Genomic DNA, 18,193 nt, shown 5'->3' on the forward strand with positions numbered 1-18,193 from the left:
CGTACCTTCGTTGAAGGTTGTGCATCAGGGCTGGCAACTCGGCACATAAAAATCAACTGCCAATCATTAGCAGACCGGACCGGAGTTCCGCTGTGGCGACCCCTAACCGGGAAAAGCCGAAAGACACATACATACAATTACATCTCACACATAGGGTATTTATTTGTTTTAGGAGTGAGTGGTTGTCAATATACATGAGGCAATTACTACATTGCCTCAGGATGCCCATGTCAATCATTCTAGCCGGTGAAATGATGGGAAACTGCCAGTCCCTTACAGCAGGTTTTTACCATATGTACTATTAGGAAAGGTAGTGGGCTAATTTGACCAGTTTTTGTGCTAGGAGTAACAAAGGTGCTTGTTCTATTGAAGGCTATGGATGATAGGTGTGGCAATGTTGCTCACTGCACCTGTAGTGCAGTTGGAAAGCTTGGGAGGGTTTCCCTGACAGATGCCTAAGGAAAAACTGAGTTTCGATGTGTTTGCATCTATACAGGGCATCCCTAACTCCTGTTGCATGATGTGCTGCTACACTCAAACACGAGGCTTAAATACAGGCAAAATTAAAACACTTTTAAGGTAATTTATCAACAGGAAAGCACACAGTGAACCTTCCTCCAGCAATCCCCAGCTCAGACAAGACTGGATCCACACTCTTCTATCACAAGGGTGCAGGGGATCCCTTCTTAATGTAAGATGTCCAATTTAGTGCTCAAGTGTACCAATAACAGACTAGATTCAGCAGATCTGAATCTAGTCTATTGCTATCTAGGTATCAGAACAGTGCAAATCAAGTGTAGAGACATGCAAAAAAAATGCTTAGTGCCCTTTTGAGTGTTTCCCAGTTCAGATAGACCAGATAAATACCTACTCATCATCAGCCCCCCTTTTCCCATTTTTTTACATGGGTCAGGGAATCATGTTAACTGTTGCCATCTCTCTTTATTCAATGCCACACTCCTGCCTTCTTCAGCACTCATGCCTGACTGTCACAGCTCTTCTTTCACACAATCCATCCACATCTTTGCTGGACATCCTCATTTCCTGTTACCTTCTTCCTGTCTGTCCCAAATCTTCTTTACCAGATTGTCTTCTGCTTTTCTGCACATGTCCAAACCACTGTAATCTGTTCTCTTTGATCTCTTCTGCAATTGGAGCTACTTTGGCTTCAGCTCTTATGTCCTCATTTCTTCATCTGTCCCATAGTGTGCATCCTACCACCCTTCTCAGACACTTCATTTACATCACCTCTAGCTTCTTCATCTGCTCTGCCTTTACTGCCCAGGTTTCTGTACCATACAGTAGTACTGGTCACACCACCATCTTGCACACCTTACATTTCAGCTTCTTTGGCATTCTTCTGTCATAGACTACACCTGACACTCTAGGCCAGTTGGCTGCAACCCCTCTGATTCTAGCTTTGACCTCTTCGTTCAGACTTCCCTTCTCCTCAACCACCACTCCCAGATACTTGAAGCTATTTAAATGTTCCACTATCTCAATTCTCAGCTTTTTCTGATTTCCCCAGTTTACTGCCATTACCACTGTCTTATCTGTGCTTAGTTACATCCCATGTGCCTTCAGTTTTGAATTCCATTCCCCTATCCTTTGCTGAAGTTCTTGCTCAGAGAAAAAAGGCTTAATAGGAATGACACTATTCAGGCCAGGTGCTCTATCAGCACCCAGATTGATTATCCATCTAGTTTCACTACATTCTGTTATATTTCTCAAATCACCCTCCTCCTGGTTGGATGCATAACCTGCAAAACCATAAAAGGAAATACGTGCCCAGGGTACTGCTTTACATGCTGATACAGGACATTATGTGCATTGGCTGTACATACAGCTGACATATGTTGTAACACCCTGTCTTTCAGTCTAGAGGAGGGCTTTCTATTGAGTCTTTGATTGGCTATTATGTATTTTAAAAGGTTTTCATAACTTTTGTATGTTGTCTGAAGAAGGATTTTTTAAACCGGAAAGCGCTAACTTACTGCATTTTACCCACTGCATTTTATTAAACTATTGTTTTTTTTATCAACCTGGTGGTCCAGATCATCTGTTTTTGCTGTTGGAATTTGCTGTGAAGCTGGATCTTAAGTGCAAAGTCTACATTTGTGTTTTTTGGTTGTTTCTGATATTGTGTTGTCTTCATACACATGACTGAACAATATCTTGAGGGCATTGAGTTGAGCTACAGTCCAGTACTGTCTGCTGCTGCCAAAGTAACTACAGAGAGAATGAAGCAACTTATTGCTACTGATAACAATCCATTGTTGAATTTAAACTTGGCTAGCATAACTGTGCCCCCTTTGGGGAGTAATGAAGAGCTAGAGAGCGATGTCTCTTTTTAGGAACAACTGAAAGCTTTATAAAAAGACTTGTATAAGCTGAAATGCCTTCAGTGGCAAAGACTACATTTTGAGGCATGTTTGCATCATAAAATCATTCCTAGAGGCATGAGGGTGCCCTGCATGCCCACATATGGGGAACTGTATCCTACCTTGTTGGCCAAATAGCAGCAGCTTAATCTGTACACTAGTTTTGCTTACATGAAATTGTTGATAGATTTTTTTTTTCTTACCTATGGAGAAAGAACTAGTGAGTTCAATTGAATCACACCAGAGATAGAGAGAATTGCAATTTAAGGAGGAACATCATCAGGTTAAGCTTAATGACCTGTATTGTGCTGTGACAGCTTATGACTCTAAATTGCAACATATTAAAATGAAACAACTTTCATGAAACTATAAGGATTTTGTGCAGGGGTATATTTTCACATAGTCAAGGGATGTCCCTCCATGGAATCAGCCTTCTGTGACATCTAATTGGCAGGCTAATGAACATTCCACCTTAAATTCAGGTGTAAGAGGCAATGGAGCTGATATAGGGATCAGGATGGAAGTGATGACATCATCAAATGCCAACACAGCACCTAGGCAAGACACTACTGTGGAGGTGATTAACCAGCAGCAGACATTGCCACAAGGGACTTCTAACACCACATGGATGGTGTTAAACAGTACTAATGTGCTGGGAGCTCGACCAAAAACCATGAGCTCCTCTTTTCACATTTTACCTGTACCTGTGAAGAAGAAAGAGAACCTGAACAGAGGTCGTTCGTTGAATTGCAATGCAAAGAAGCGAAAAACATCCATGTGAATGCCAATGGCAATAGAGACTGTAATGTATATAATATTTCTGATTATGTTTTATCTGATGCTGAAAATTATGTTTTGAGCAAGGGACTTATATTCATTCCAAGTGCAGGGTCAAGTTTTACTGACTGTGTGTTAGATTTGAGAATGTTTGCCAGAAATGTTGAATTGAAACGTATTTATGGTGCAGAATCTGTTCCTAGGGACTGTACTCTTAGGCAACCAAGTACATTTAACCCCCCCTGTCAGTCAAGTGGTTGAAACTTTTATAAAAACCTGTGAAGATGATATTTTTAAGTTTTTGAACACAAAAAACAAGCATGTTTTTCATAACATGAACTGGGAGCAATGCCAAGCATTAAGGACACTTATAGAGAATATCATAATAAACCTGCTGACAAGGGAGGGGCGGGTGTAGTCATGAACAGTGAATTCTATCACAGTAGTGTTCTTATGTTGTTAAGGGACTCAAATACTTATCAACAGTTAACACCAGGTGATATTAATAGGATTATTGGTAAAGTTAAGCATGAGTTTTCCAATTTAAGGTTAGGCAACCGTATTAATGAAGACACTTTTAAGTTTATATTGATTGAACATCCTGTTGTTCCATTGCTCAAAGCTTTACCGAAAATACATAAAGATACCAGGAACCCACCATTACGTCCAATTGTATCTGGAAGGGGGTGCGTTACTGAACATGCTTCTATATGGGCAGAGGCTCATCTAAGAAAGTGTTTGGTTTCTGTACCTAGAATATTAAAGGACATAGCTCAATTTTTGCAATCTTTACACAGTCACTTAGGTCCCAACGCTGACTATATGGATTATTCGTTATTAACCCTGGATATAAACAGTTTGTTTACAGTAATTACAAAAGAATATGGCTTGATGGCCTTTGAGGCCTTTTTGCAACAAGTACAAATCTTGAATCAAACTGATATTGACAGTGTATGTTTACTGTTAGACTGTGTGTTGAGCAACAATATTTTTATGTATCATAATTGCTTCTATTGTCAGAGCAGGGCGGTGGCCATGGGCACCCCCTGCACAAAGTCATATGCCAACAAAGTGTTGGCATATTGGGAGGATCAAGCAATATTCAAGGCAAACCATTTATGGAGGGGGTACCTGAGTTACTATGTCCGTTTTGTGAATGATGTCTTTCAGCTTTGGACAGGGACACAGGAACAGATCTATGAGTTTGTTACCTACCTGGAAAGCACCACTGATTTTTTTGAGGTTTAGTATTTCACTCTTGGATACAACTATAGATTTCTTATATGTCCAAGTGATGAAAAACACAGAGCAATGGATTGAGACTGTGTTATATAGGAAGGAATACTGGAGAAATACTCTCCTAGCTTATGATAGCATGCACCCCAGATATACATTTAACAATATTGCTCAGGGACAATTTTTTTGAACATCTAAGTTAAGTACTAATGATGAAACATATAGAGAGAAGTCTGCAGAACTGATGGTGAACTTAAAAGCAAGGGGATATAATCAGAACATAATACAGCGGGCATTTAATAAAATTAAAGGAGAGCGATTGAGCAAAGCAAAACCCTGGTTTTCTGGAAATGTATAGGTGCATGACAGGGAGACTGATATAAGCAGGCAGTCCCTTCAAGTTACTTTGAATTATAGTAACAATGTGGGGGGCATATGTGACATCATTTGCCAAAACTGGAAGATCTTGTTAATTGATGATAGAGTGAAGGCATTAATAACTCAGGAACCCACATTTTGTTTCAAACATAGTAAGAATTTAAAGGATTTGCTCTGTACAGACCAACAGGGGGTTAGGAAACCTGTCATGGGGCGACAAGGGGCATTCCCCTGCAAACATTGTAAAGCTTGTCAATATATTAGACATAACAACATTTTCATCCATCACCTGTCTGGAAAGAGCTATTCATTGAAACAATATGCTGACTGTTTGACCAGCAATATTATATACTTGGCTGACTGTATGCAATGTTCTTCATTTTATGTCAGTAAAACAAACTGTAGCTTGAACGACAGGGTGTTACAACATATGTCAGCTATACGTACAGCCAATACACATAATGCCCTGTATCAGCATGTAAAGCAGTACCCTGGGTATGTATTTTCTTTTATGGTTTTGTAGGTTATTCATCCAACCAGGAGGGATTGGCTGTTATGTATTGTAAAAGGTGTTCATAACTTTTGTATGTTGTCTGAAGAAGGATTTTTTAAACCTGAAAGTGCTAACCTACTGCATTTTACCTACTGCATTTTATTAAACTATTGTTTTTTTTATCAGCCTGGTGGTCCGGATCATCTGTTTTTGCTGTTGGAATTTGCTGTGAAGCTGGACCTTAAGTGCGAAGTCTACATTTATGTTTTTTGATTAATAAGCCTTCCAGCCAAAAAAACTACATTCAGAAATCTTGAGTGTTTCCCTAAACTCAACAAAGCAGGCTACCTCCAAGTGCAATAAATGGAAAAGCCACTGACCTCTTTTGTGTAAAAACAATTGTTTGCAAGAGTGTAAAAATACACTACTTTATCCAACAGCTAGCTAGATAATGAAGTCAGCTCAAGTAGAACAGACAATGGGAGGTAAAATGCACTTTTACAATATAAGCACAAGGAAAGGCAAATACATAGTTCAGGATATCAACAGCAGTGCAGAAAGGGAGAAGCTTATTAAGCTCAATTTAAAGTAGGGATGGGCAGCATTGACTCACCAAGTTTAAAAAGCAGATCAACAAACAAGAAGGTGGGTGGAAATACAGCAGGGAATCAGCAGCAGTGTTTTAGTTTATGCAGGCTTCAGATCTTTTCAAAGACAGAGATATAGAATGCTACTGAATATTTCAGTATCACTCAAGAGGCCACCTCTCACATAGAACAAAAACACCAGGCCAAACAGATTTCTTAAAACAGAAAACAAAGTGGACCAGGTATCAGATCTATTGTAGATGCTTTTTAATTTTTTGTGATTTTAATTTCCTGTACTTGGTTTAAATGATAGTTATTCTTAATGTATTATAGGGAAATTCAAAATGGAACTAAAACATTGGAAGCAATATTGTACATAATGTAAATAGTGTGTGAAATGTATAATGGTTTGGCAAAACAATAAAAATGATTATTGAAAAAAAAAAAAAAAAAAAAGAGAAAGCAGCTCTAAAATGTCACAGACAAAAATAATAGCCTTTCTCACCCAGCAGGGAATCCCCAGCAGTGCTTTAGTTTATCCAGGCTTAAAATCTTTTCAGACAAAGAAAGAGGCCCAGAATTTCACTGAATATTTAAGTATCAATCAAAAGACAATCTAACCAATTAAAAAGCATGTGAAATGTACAGCATAGATAATTTGTGTCCACCTCTCACACAGAACAAAAAACACCAGGCCAAGGAGCATGTATAAGATAGCATCTCTAAAAAATATATCTAATGAGTTTCAGAAAATAAGGAAGATAAGAGGTGGCTTATAAACTTATAATTGTTTGAGTGGATTGGGACATTTAAATTATAAAGTAGCTTTCACCCTGATTTTCTTCTCACTGAGGGCTACAGAATTAAGCAGCATTATAGTATTGCATCCATCTGTTACCAGTAGGTCTAATTATATGGGAATTATTTTTCAGTTATCCATCCAATAACTATATATCTTTCTATCTATCTGTCTGTCTATCTATCTATCTATCTATCTATCTATCTATCTATCTATCTATGTATCTATCTATATGTTTGATATGTTTGTGTGTGTGTGTGTTTGTGTGTGTGTGTGTGTGTGTGTGTGTGTGTGTGTGTGTGTGTGTGTGTGTGTGTGTGTGTGTGTGTGTGTGTGTGTGTGCCTGTAAGAAATAATGCCTGACAGGGTGGACATTGTAGGGAAATATTGGACTGATTAGCTGTGTTGGATGTCCTGACATCAAAAACCATACTGTTTGCCAGTGGTTATTTAATAAATGTTCTGAACTTCATCCCTGGAAGGTTGCTGAAAACGTCTAATGGCAGACTTGAATATGAGTGAGAGTGAGAAGGTGATTCTTCCATTTTATTTTCGCTTTCACCCTCTTTTCCTAGTGTTGGGACTATAAAATATAATTGAAGGACTCAATATTGACATCCCTAATGTCAAACACAGAATGTCAACACCTTACTACACAAGTGCCAAGCAATAACCTTGGCCCATGCAAAAGTAAAAAAAAAAAAAAAAACATAATTTTTTGCAGGGGGGGGCAAGACTGCCTGCACTTTCCTACGTGGAGGAGGGATGCTGCAAGTCCACAACTTCTGTTAATTATATATACTAACTCTTAGATCGCACAATACTGGGGAAAGGGCATATTCCCCAGCCCTGGGGAATTTTGCAGTATTGCACACATCAACCTTCTGCTTAGTTGACTAAATTGCATCAACTAAACGAATGTCGGCTAAAAGCACATTCAGCCATATTTGGTGCCCCTGTAGACGTGTGTGCATACCTCTCAAGTGTACCTCATTATGAGGAACGTACCTCATTTGGGTTCTTAAAAAGTTCATGTTCCTCGAAGTTCCTCAAAGTTCCACATTGAAAGAGTCTGTCACACATTAAGTGCTAGGAATTTTTTTTAAGTGAAATCCATGGTAAATAGAAATTAATCATATTAATTCATTAAAGTATCTTCTTTATAAGTAAAATCAGCATATTTTAACCATCCTATGACCTTACTAGTTGAAGTTGTTGGTAAGCCATTAGTATGTGTTCCACATTTTGCTCATTTGTTCCACATTATGAAGGCGAGTGTTCCTCATTTTGGAGATGGAAGGTTGAGAGCTATGCATGTGTGTGTGTGTGTGTGTGTGTGTGTGTGTGTGTGTGTGCATATATGCATTTACATATATATATATATATATATATATATATATATATATATATATATATATATATATATATATATATATATATATATATATATATATATATATATATATATATATATATATATATATATATATATATATATATATGTATAATATGTAATATATATACACACACACATGTATATATACAAATGCACACACTTTGGACTTTTGGTGTCCTGCCTCCATATTTGGAGTTCAGAAATGACAATTTGTTTTTGTGTCCTTGATGTTATCATAGCTTTGTATAGTGACCTCCCAAGGTTTTAGATGTTTTGAGTTTGAATAATCATGCATTGGTTAAAACAGACATAAATGGTAATAGTAAACACCATAGATGGATGGCTACCCACACCTGGAAGATACATTATTTCCCTGTAATGACCACCTTGGGAGACATTATTACACTTAGAAAATGGCCTTTGTGTTTGTGTTTGCTGATATTTTGTTGCAGATACGTCACTCTGATGTCTACATGCTTCATAATGCTACATGGCATCTGTAAAGTGTCTGTAAATGCAGTATGTGTGCTGGGGATTGATGGGGCAGTCTGTCGTGTGCTTGTTGAACCACCAGCAGAGTTATATGGTTTATGCTGTCATAAGCTACTCTGGCTTATCGCACATGGTGTTAAGACATCTTTCACCATATAAAGGCATAGCTTATCCTGGGGTTTGTTTCCCTCCACCTTCATTAACCATTGGTGTACATGTGCGGGTATTACACAGTACAATGCAGGGGAGGCTGGGTTATCCAGCAAAGTCAGGCATTGCAGCTGGCTGGAGAGGACAGCAGACTGAACCTAGACTAGCCCAGCAGTCAGCGAGATGTAACTTGATCTCCATGTCAATAGCTCAGCTAACAAAGGAATGCAAATTAAGAGGAATCCAGCAGACTAATACTTCAAGAAAGAAAATGGTGGCAGCTTTGAGTGCAGTACAGCATGAAGAGAACCTTCAGGAGACTAAACAAAGGTAGTCAGATTGATCCCAGGAGGACTTTGCACCACAGATGAAATTGCATAGACTAGTACTGCCAGTGAAAAGCATGGAACTTGATGGAGCTAACCAAATGCATCAAAGGAACCAGAGCTACATTTTCCTGTTCCTAAACTAAACTGATTGAAAAATAAAATAACTACTGTGCATGACAAGACCTCTGTATATGTTTCACTGTGGCTGTGAGGGTTAACTTATATGCACACACCTTTGGTAATAAAGCTGTTTTAACTTCAGTTGTATTATCCTTACCACTGGACATTAATGTGACAGTGGACTGGCACCACTACCACCAAGTATGAAGTTAAGCAGTGTCCACTGCCCCATAAATGACATACCATTATGGCAGGATTCTACCCAGTGATATTAAGATGACTAGCATCAGTAGGGTTTTAATCCCAGCACTGCAAACCAAAGGTAACAGAATAGCAAAAAAGTGCACACATTTTTTTTATGAACTAGTTTACTAAGTACAATTTGGAACCAATAGCACAATGGGAATATGCTCTACTGTCCTAGATATGGATTTCCAAACTCCAACCCTGAATTACACTGCACACAGCAGAGCTGAGTCTTTGAACAAGTGATCCCACAAGTCCCTGTCTCTCCACTCCCTCTGTGAACCAATGCCTTCCCATTCTCTTTCTCTACTGTAACCACCTTTCATCCAGTGTATTGTTTACACACACACACACACACACACACACACACACACACACACACACACACACACACACACACACACACACACACACACACACACACACACACACACACAAACACACACACATATGCCTGCACAGACAATTCCAAGAAAAAGTTGGCAGAATTCTCCAATTCCCCACAGCTTTCTTCTTGGCATGACAGTATTGCCACTTCTTTGGAGGAAGTTAGAGATGTCCAGTAACCTATTGCTCTTAAATCAAGTAAATCAGGTGGAATTGAGGAAGGGATTATAATCTTTCTGGATGATCTACAGGAATTATTTTATAACATTCTATTAGATTTTTCTCCCTGGTGTTATACTTTTGGTACTGTATGCATTGTATAATATATATGTGAAACCCATGTCCACTTATCCTTGCTGTTCTACTGCATTCTTTCCACATCCTACAACTACATTACCCCTAGTATTATTCTTTTCTACTTGTCACCTACTACCAGAACACTGATTTTTTTGTACAGCATTACATTAAAAAGTGAACTGTTTTATTTATTTGCCACTCCCAATATCATTAACTTTTATGTAGTAAAGGGCGAGCATCCATTAGGAATTTCCAGTGACCTTTTCATAGGAGCAATTATGGGTGGCACAGCGGCACAGCAGATAATGTTGCCACTTCACAGCAAGAGGTTCTCTGGTTTGATTCTTGGCTGGGGCGCCTTTAGGGTGGAGTCTGCATGTCCTCCTTTATTTGGTTAAGTTGTCTAGGTGTTCTGGTTTCTTCAAACATTTCAAAGACATGCAGTAGGTGGGAAGGTTGCTCTAAATTGGCCATAAGACTGATCATGCATGCATGTGGTATGGAAGAACAACTGAGACAAGGGTATCCACTTGGCAGTGTAAACATTGGCTGTAGATAATGGTCACTGTTGATGTGATACTTCAACTCCATGTGCAAAAATGGGAAAAAAAGCATTGTGAATGAGTGCAATGCTTGATGGTCCATTAACAATTTCATAGTGAGCTTTTTATAGTAGCAGCTGGCAGTAGGGTTTAATTTCTACTGTTTAGTTTGGTCAATGACAGGCAGTGTTGGCACATGGCATAGTGGTTAATATTGCAAGAAGCAGATACTAATCAATTATATTTGGACAGTAATACTTCCACAGTGGCAAAGGTGAATAAATACTGCTGTCATCAAAGAAAAGTACCACTGAAGATGGAATAGAACCATTTTAGACCATTGCAATCTGGCTTACAAAATATAACAACATATTGATCACAAACTATGGTGTTCTGCAGCTCTCCACAATATATGAACATCTAAATGTCACTCATTTTTAGTATCAATATGGTGGACATGGTTTTGTGTCACATCACAAGTAATACTACTCAGTAATAAGTATTGGCAAATGTGGTTTTCACTATAGTCTTCTTTTAGCTTTTCCCGGTTAGGGGTCGCCACAGTGGATCACCTGTCTGCTCATGATTTGCAGTGGAGTTTTACAGTATTGAGTTGCCAGCCTGGTGTCCAACTTTCCACAGAAGGCACACACATGCACATACTCATGCCTAGGGCCAACTTAGAATGTCCAATCCACCTACAGCATGTCTTTGGGATGTGGGAGGAAACCGGAGCACCTGGAGGAAACCCACGTGACCACAGGGAGGACATGCAGGCTCCACACAGAAGGCACCCCAGCTGAGAATTGAACTGGAGAATCTCTTGCTGTGAGGCAGCAATGCTACTGCTGTACCACCATGGCCGCCCTCACTATAGTGCATTCTCAAAATGATTAATGCACCATTAATCAAAATTTTCTACTTGGGACTCTGCTGTAAATTGGTTTCAGGCTCAGTGAGACTAAAGTGTTTTATATAATGACTCTAAATAGACATCTGGGAAGGAAGATTAGACTGATAATGGCTAAGCAGCTGCAGAAAGTTAAGGAACAGTCAAGGATATTTTGTTGCTAGCAAACTTGAAACATTCATTATCCCTGAGTTATAATACAAGAATATTTTTCATTTTAATTATTGAGAGGTTTTAATATGTTACGCATATAGTAAGGTTACCATGAATTTGTATTTTCCAAAGTGATAGATTACAAGTAAACATACAATGCAAACACAGAGCATAATTTAACACTATCAAGACAAAACAGAGCATGACTACTTAATAAGAACAGGCAGCTTGTCAAGACTAGTAGGCTACAGGCAATTATATTCAGTTTGTTTGTTTGTGTGTGTGTATATATATATATATATATATATATATAGATAGATACACAGAACTGAATATAACAAACCTTGTTACATATCTGTAAGTGAGTATTTCAGAGACGATCCATACACTCTTAAACCAGTTGGCTTAATGGACTAGTAGCCCCTAAACTTAGGTTCATAGGTTCATAGGTAGGTACTAGGCTATCTGCCCAAGGGCATTTATAAGCCTAGCCAGAGTGTGCCAGCTTTCACCACCCCATTGATTAATTAACTGAGCCTCTGTCAAGAAGAGCCAGTGAAGTGATCCCAGGGTGTATTTTCTGTTACCCATCCACTCGTCAAGGTTTCTCTTGAAGAGTGTTAGTGAGGGGCTCTGCCTAATGTAGTTAGGAATTTTTTTCCAAAGCATGGGGAGTCTCTGTGACAGGAATCTATCCCTCCAGCATGTTCTATTTATTGTTGTGGTGAGGTTTAGCTCACTTGAGCAAGTGGCTCGTAGTGACTTGGATTTCTTTAGGTGGTGCATGTCCATCCATTCTGAGTTGGACATGGCTTTGTAAGTCAGGCAGAGATCACCTCTGAGTAAGCGATATGCCACTGAGTATAGCCGGAGTTTTTCCAGTCGGGCTGCATAGGACATATGTTTGAGGCCAGTAAACCTGGCATTTAGCTTGAGACCATGACTTTAACACCAGGTGTCTGTCTCAGTAAGGCCCTTTTGGAGAATGTCAGTGTCAGCTGGAGAGTCAATTATGGCTCCCAGTTTGCAGTCATCGCTGAACTTGGTTAGCCATAGTCCTCCTATGTTTGCCTGTACTTCTGAGAAGTATATGCCGAACAGTAGTGGTCCCAGGACTGAGCCTTATGGGGCACCACTTGTGACTGCTTTAGAGTCAGACCTGGAGCCCGCTATTCTTACCGTGTGAGTTCTGTCTGTAAGCCACTTGGCAACCCATCTAGTGACATAGGGGTTTATTTTCAGGCTGGTGAGCTTTTCTATAATTCCCGAGTGGGGAATGGTGTCAAAGGCCTTGGTGAGGTCAAGGTAGGCTGTGTGAACCACCTTCCCCTCATCGATGGCCTTGGTGACTGTCTCAAAGAAGTCAACCAAGTTTAGTAGGCATGATATGCCCTTAACAAAGCCGAACTGGGTCAGATCAAGTGTTCGGAGGTTTCCAATGTCTTTGTTAATGAGTTCCATGATGATGCGCTCCATAGTCTTGCAGACCAGGCTAGTCAGGCTTATGGGGGAGATAGTTACCAGGGTCAGTTGTGGCCCTTCCTTTATGGAGTGGAATAACCATTGCTGTGTGCCATTCTATGGGCATGTAGCCTGTGGAGAGGCTGAGGTTGAATGGCGTGTTTAGGTGGGGGGTTAGTTCGTTCTTAGTTCATGCAAGACACAGCCTGGGATACCATCTGGCCCCATTGACATTGTGCTTTTGGCTTTTGAAAGGGCTGTTTTCACCTGTGCATCTGTGATTTCCAGGACATTACACTTTTCCGGTATTGTTGTGGGCCCTTTTGGGGGTGACAGGGGATGATGTTTGCACTGAATCTATCTGCCAGGATGTTGGCAATATCAGTAGGTTCAGTATATTTTGTGCTATTTTGCACTAGCTCAGAGCATATCTGCGAGTTGCCACTTAGATTCTTGACATAGCTAAAGAAGGCTCTGTGGTTATCTTTCGAATCCTTGGCTATTTTTCTTTCAAAGTTAGCCTTGGATGATTTTATGAGGGACCTTAGTTTCTTACTGATACTGATCAGGGATATCTTTCCTTCTTGGGATTTGCTTTTTTTCTGAACTAGTTTCCTCCTTCTATTGTATAGCCTGTTTATGGCATGGGTCCACCAGGCTGGTTTCCTTCTCTTAGGGGAGTGAGTCTTGGTTTTGCTAGGGATGGCATGATCCATGCATCCTTGCAGGTGCTCATAGAGTGCATTTATAAATGTTCTTGCATCTTGGACACTGTTATCCTTTAGCATGGGGGCTGTGAAACTTACCACCTCTGTCTTAAGTAAGGTGACGTTTGCTATAGAAAAGTTTTTCACTGTGGTTTCCTTGGTTGGGGGTGGTGGTGGGGTGTGGACATCCAGAGTGATTAGTTTATGGTCTGATCTAACCAGTGACGGGTTGACCTCTGGTGCAGAACACCTGTCGCCCATGTTGGTGATGACCAGGTCCAATATGTTTTCACCTCTGGTAGGGGAGTTTACCAGCTGATCCAAGGCATTTGAGTTGATAAATTACAGGAAGCGCTGGACCTGGGAGTTTGTACTTGAATAGTTTTCCCAGTTATTGGTAGTGTAATTGAAATCGCCCAATATCAGGGTGTTTGGTAGGACCTTCATGTTTACCAGTGTCTCCAAAAAGGCAGAGTGGTGGTCCTGGGTCATGGAGGGTGATCTGTAGCAGGCCACAATTTGCATTGCAGATTTTCCTGATGTTTGTTGCACATGGATGATCTCAGAGGTATCATGATACACCACTAACCTGGAGGTGCAGGTATCCTTGATGAATATGGATACACCCCCTCTTTTGTGTTTCGGTCCATGTTCTGTGGCCAAAATGTGTGGTATGAGTTGTAGCTCGGTAGTGCTGGGGTGCTCTGGGGAGCCTTGAACCAGGTTTTAGTTACTGCACAGATGTCGACGTTCTCCATACTGAGGAGTGCTTCGAATGCATGCATTTTGAGATTTAAACTCCTGGCGTTGAGTAGCATAACCCTCGTTTTTTTTATTTGTGCTGTTTACAGAGGTAGGTTTGACTTTTGAGCCTTGCTTAAAAAAGGCACTATGGGGGCAGCAAGAACCTTGGCCGGTATTCGAAAGCCTAGGGTTGACAGGTGCAAGCCGTCTCTTGTGAAGCAATGAGGCTTGTCGAGCATGTCATCCCAGGCTGACAGACACTGAATCCCCTTTGAATGACACCAGAAGCTTAGCCAATTGTTGAAATAGATAATTTTTTCTTTATACTGTGGTATCATTCTTGGTGAGGGCAGGATGCTACTCAGGGTCAGGTTCATACCCACCTGGGCTACATGATCAGAGAGCTCTCCCATGTCTCTTTTCATGTAGTCCAGGGAGGTACATCTCAGGTCATTCACACCAACATGAACAATGACAGAGTCATATTTGTACTTGTTCTGGAGTGACCTGAGTGCTTGTGTTATGTAGTGGATTCTGGCTCATGACAGGCAGCTAACAGTAACCTTCTCCTTGTCCAGCCTAGTGAGTGGGACATCAGTGTGCCTGACTATAGAGTCATCTATTACTAGTGTGTTAGGTATGTTATTTAGCCTTAAGGGCTGTGATTGTGCGGCACACTGATTTTGTGTTTTATGTGTTGTCTGGTTTGTGACAGGAGGTGCAGGTTTTTTGGGTGTCTGCTTTGGAGGTCTCTGATGCTTTTGAAGGTTTTTATTTAGAGCCTCCAAGTATGATTTTGTGTATTTATGTGTATTTTTTGCCAGTGCTGGTTTAGTATGTCTATGTGAGGCTGGAGGTGTGGTGCAAGTGTTAACCTTCTCCTCATGACTGCCTGTTCCAGTCTAGGGTGGAGAGAGCTTAGCCTTCAATTTAGCTATATAATTGCATCTCTCACATATGTTAATGTTTTGTGGTAGGAGGAGAGGGTTGTCTGTGTACATGAGGCAGTTTTAACATTGCCTCAGGATACCCAGGTTCACCAGCTGGACTGGAGAGTACACCTGAAATTGCCCTTTTGTCATGCCTGAATAGTAGGGTGAGCTGCTTAGTCACTTGGTTGGTGAGGGGTGAATAATGAGCCTTGCCCTGCTGGGCAATCAAGTGTTGGTGTATATTAGTGCTTGCTATTAGGTCTGAGCAAGTGCTGGACTGTAGGATGCTTTTTAAATGCTTAGGTTGAGAGTTAGACTACATTCAAGGGAAAAACTGAAGAGAAGACTTGGTAGAGCCGGGAATTATTTAGCCTTAGCTAACCAGCGCTGCCCGGATGTGCAAAACTGTGCAAACGTGGTTTTTACAGCAGGGAAATGAAAGAGATAGAAATTAGCCCAAAATGGCCTATAAACTACTAACTTCTGGGCTGGAACCACTCCTCCAGGGACAGATGGCTGTTCACAGCTCCCTCTCTCACAGGTGAACAGAGAAACCTCCTTCTATTCAAGTAAGGTATGGGCAACTCAGAAACTTGTAACACAGCGCTGAATTCAGCACTAGCCAGAAAACTGGACTATACTAGCTTAGAAAAATGGGAAATAAGGAAATTTTTTTTTGAAAAGATAAGGCAAAAACAGTAAAAATACACTTAGAACAGCTTTAAACAACTACAAACAGTAAAAAATACACTTAAAACAGCTTTAGATGACTACAAGCAATCAGAAAGGCTTTTAAACAAATTACCCAATTAACCAGTAAAAAAATCTCAAAACTGAGCCCTGTTCCTGAACTCTTCAATCAGACAAGTTCTAACTGCACACTCCTGCCACTGGGGTGCAGGGGAACCTTCTCCAAAAAAGAAGGCATGGATTAGTGCTCAAGTTATACAAAGCTAGATTCAGCAGGCCTGAATCTAGTTTATGCGACAGCAAACAAGGCACACCAATTTCAGTAAGAAACAGTTAAAATATGCAGGCACTATAAGGCGCTTACAGATGAAGTGATTAATACAGATATGACTACCAAACCCTAAATACAGAAACACTGCTTTGTAATAGTGCGTAAAGAATGAATTATCAGGTTAATTGATATAAATGCTGAATTATCAGGTTAATTGAGGTATTGTTTAGATAAGGTTTGAAGTGGCAGATAATGGCGACCAATTCTCCTCTGCAAGAGCATTTCAAAGCATTTCACAGTAGAGATTAGTCCTTTTAACAGGATAAAACCAGCCAAACATGCAAACTTAACTCACCATCCACCTAATATTATGACATCAACATCAATAAACATGAGCAGAAGTGCATTAATCAAGTTTAAAATAGTTTCATCTCATTTCATAACAAACCAACAAAATTTCAAAAACATTAAATAAAGAAACAGAATTATATTTTTCAAAAACTCAAATAAAAATGAGAAAATAAACAGAAAATGTTTACGTTTGTGACTTAGTCATCTTCCTTCTTAAGCCAAAGTGTTCTAGTGGTTGCATGAGGAACTGTATTTCTTTACAAGAAAACATTTTTTTTTATATTTCTTTTAATATACCAGAAAGCAAGTTGCACTTAAAATTGAAAGTCCAAAGGATACTAACCATGTACTCATGTGGTCCAATAATGAAATAAATGATTTGTGGCTCTCAGGAGATAGTACACTCATCTGGGGTGCAGAAGGCTGTGGGTTCTAGTTCCACACCAGGTAGAATGATTGCTTGCAGTGCAATATAAGGGTGTTTTGCACTCCTGAGTGTTCTGTCCTTTAGATGAGAAAGGCCCCATCTGCTTGAGTTGGTCGTAGCTCAGGTGGCTATAAAAGATCCCATGCCACCTATCAAAAAAGTAGGGGAAGTTCCTCAAATTTCCCCTAATATAGTATAAATACCATCTTGGATCTCCCCCCAGAAAAGAGGTTACTAGCCTAGTCAGATTAACCTGGTCAATAAAAAGATAAATAAATGACACAATAATTAATCTTTAAGATGTTTGCTTTTCAGTTTACAGACCTCTTTCCTGTCACACTACATGCACTTTACACACTTCTGACAACCATGCTTACTGATGTCATTTATACTTAGTAGGTCATTAGCCACATGATATCCTGTTAGTGTCCTAATTAGTGGCTTGCCTTGCTTAGAGGACGCATCAGCAGTTTTGAGACAGCCTAGAAGTACAAAAGTTCTGACTGCTGCTTCTCAATAGATTGAGAAAATAGACTCATTTATTCTTTCCTATTTAAACGTGAATGAAAGTGGCTTTTACCATGATGAAATGACACTGACTATCCTTGTATTATTTGTTACAATCTGCATCACATAAATTCTCTGTGTAACAGGACTACTGTGAAAACGTTAATTAACTGAGGAAGTAAGTATAAATGGATATTTAGCTCTGATAACATTTTTCTTTATTTTCATTGTTCTTAATTTTAGTTTGATTGCTGTTTTAGTGTTTTTTTAAATATCTGGTACTCTATATACATAGATAGATAGACAGATATGTATATGAGCGTATAAAATAAATTAATTTGCTGATTTCCAGGAATAAGTTACCAGAAATGGTCAAGAGTTCCAATGATTCATTTATCTGTGACAGACAGTACAATAAAAGATTGTTGTC

The 18,193-nt window shown here is 39.7% G+C and overlaps 1 protein-coding gene across 3 annotated transcripts in view; it reads left to right on the plus strand.

Moving 5' to 3' along the window:
• Positions 1-2,979: 2,979 nt before the first annotated feature.
• Positions 2,980-18,193, plus strand: part of LOC122814827 — a 171,708-nt gene continuing 156,494 nt past the window's right edge. The window contains exon 1 of one of the 3 annotated variants that reach the window (XM_044087123.1): positions 2,980-3,188. Coding sequence is in view for 1 of the 3 variants with exons in the window: in XM_044087121.1 (XP_043943056.1) it covers positions 3,163-3,183 (21 nt within the window). In the remaining 2 variants the exon portion in view is untranslated. Of the gene's footprint in view, positions 3,189-17,743; positions 17,942-18,193 lie in introns of those variants that run through there. The other 2 variants (XM_044087121.1, XM_044087122.1) reach the window with 2 other exon arrangements.

The sequence above is a fragment of the Protopterus annectens genome, chromosome 11.part0 (genome assembly GCF_019279795.1).
Source record: "Protopterus annectens isolate FY-2018-M chromosome 11.part0, PAN1.0, whole genome shotgun sequence".
Classification (NCBI taxonomy): domain Eukaryota; kingdom Metazoa; phylum Chordata; order Ceratodontiformes; family Protopteridae; genus Protopterus; species Protopterus annectens.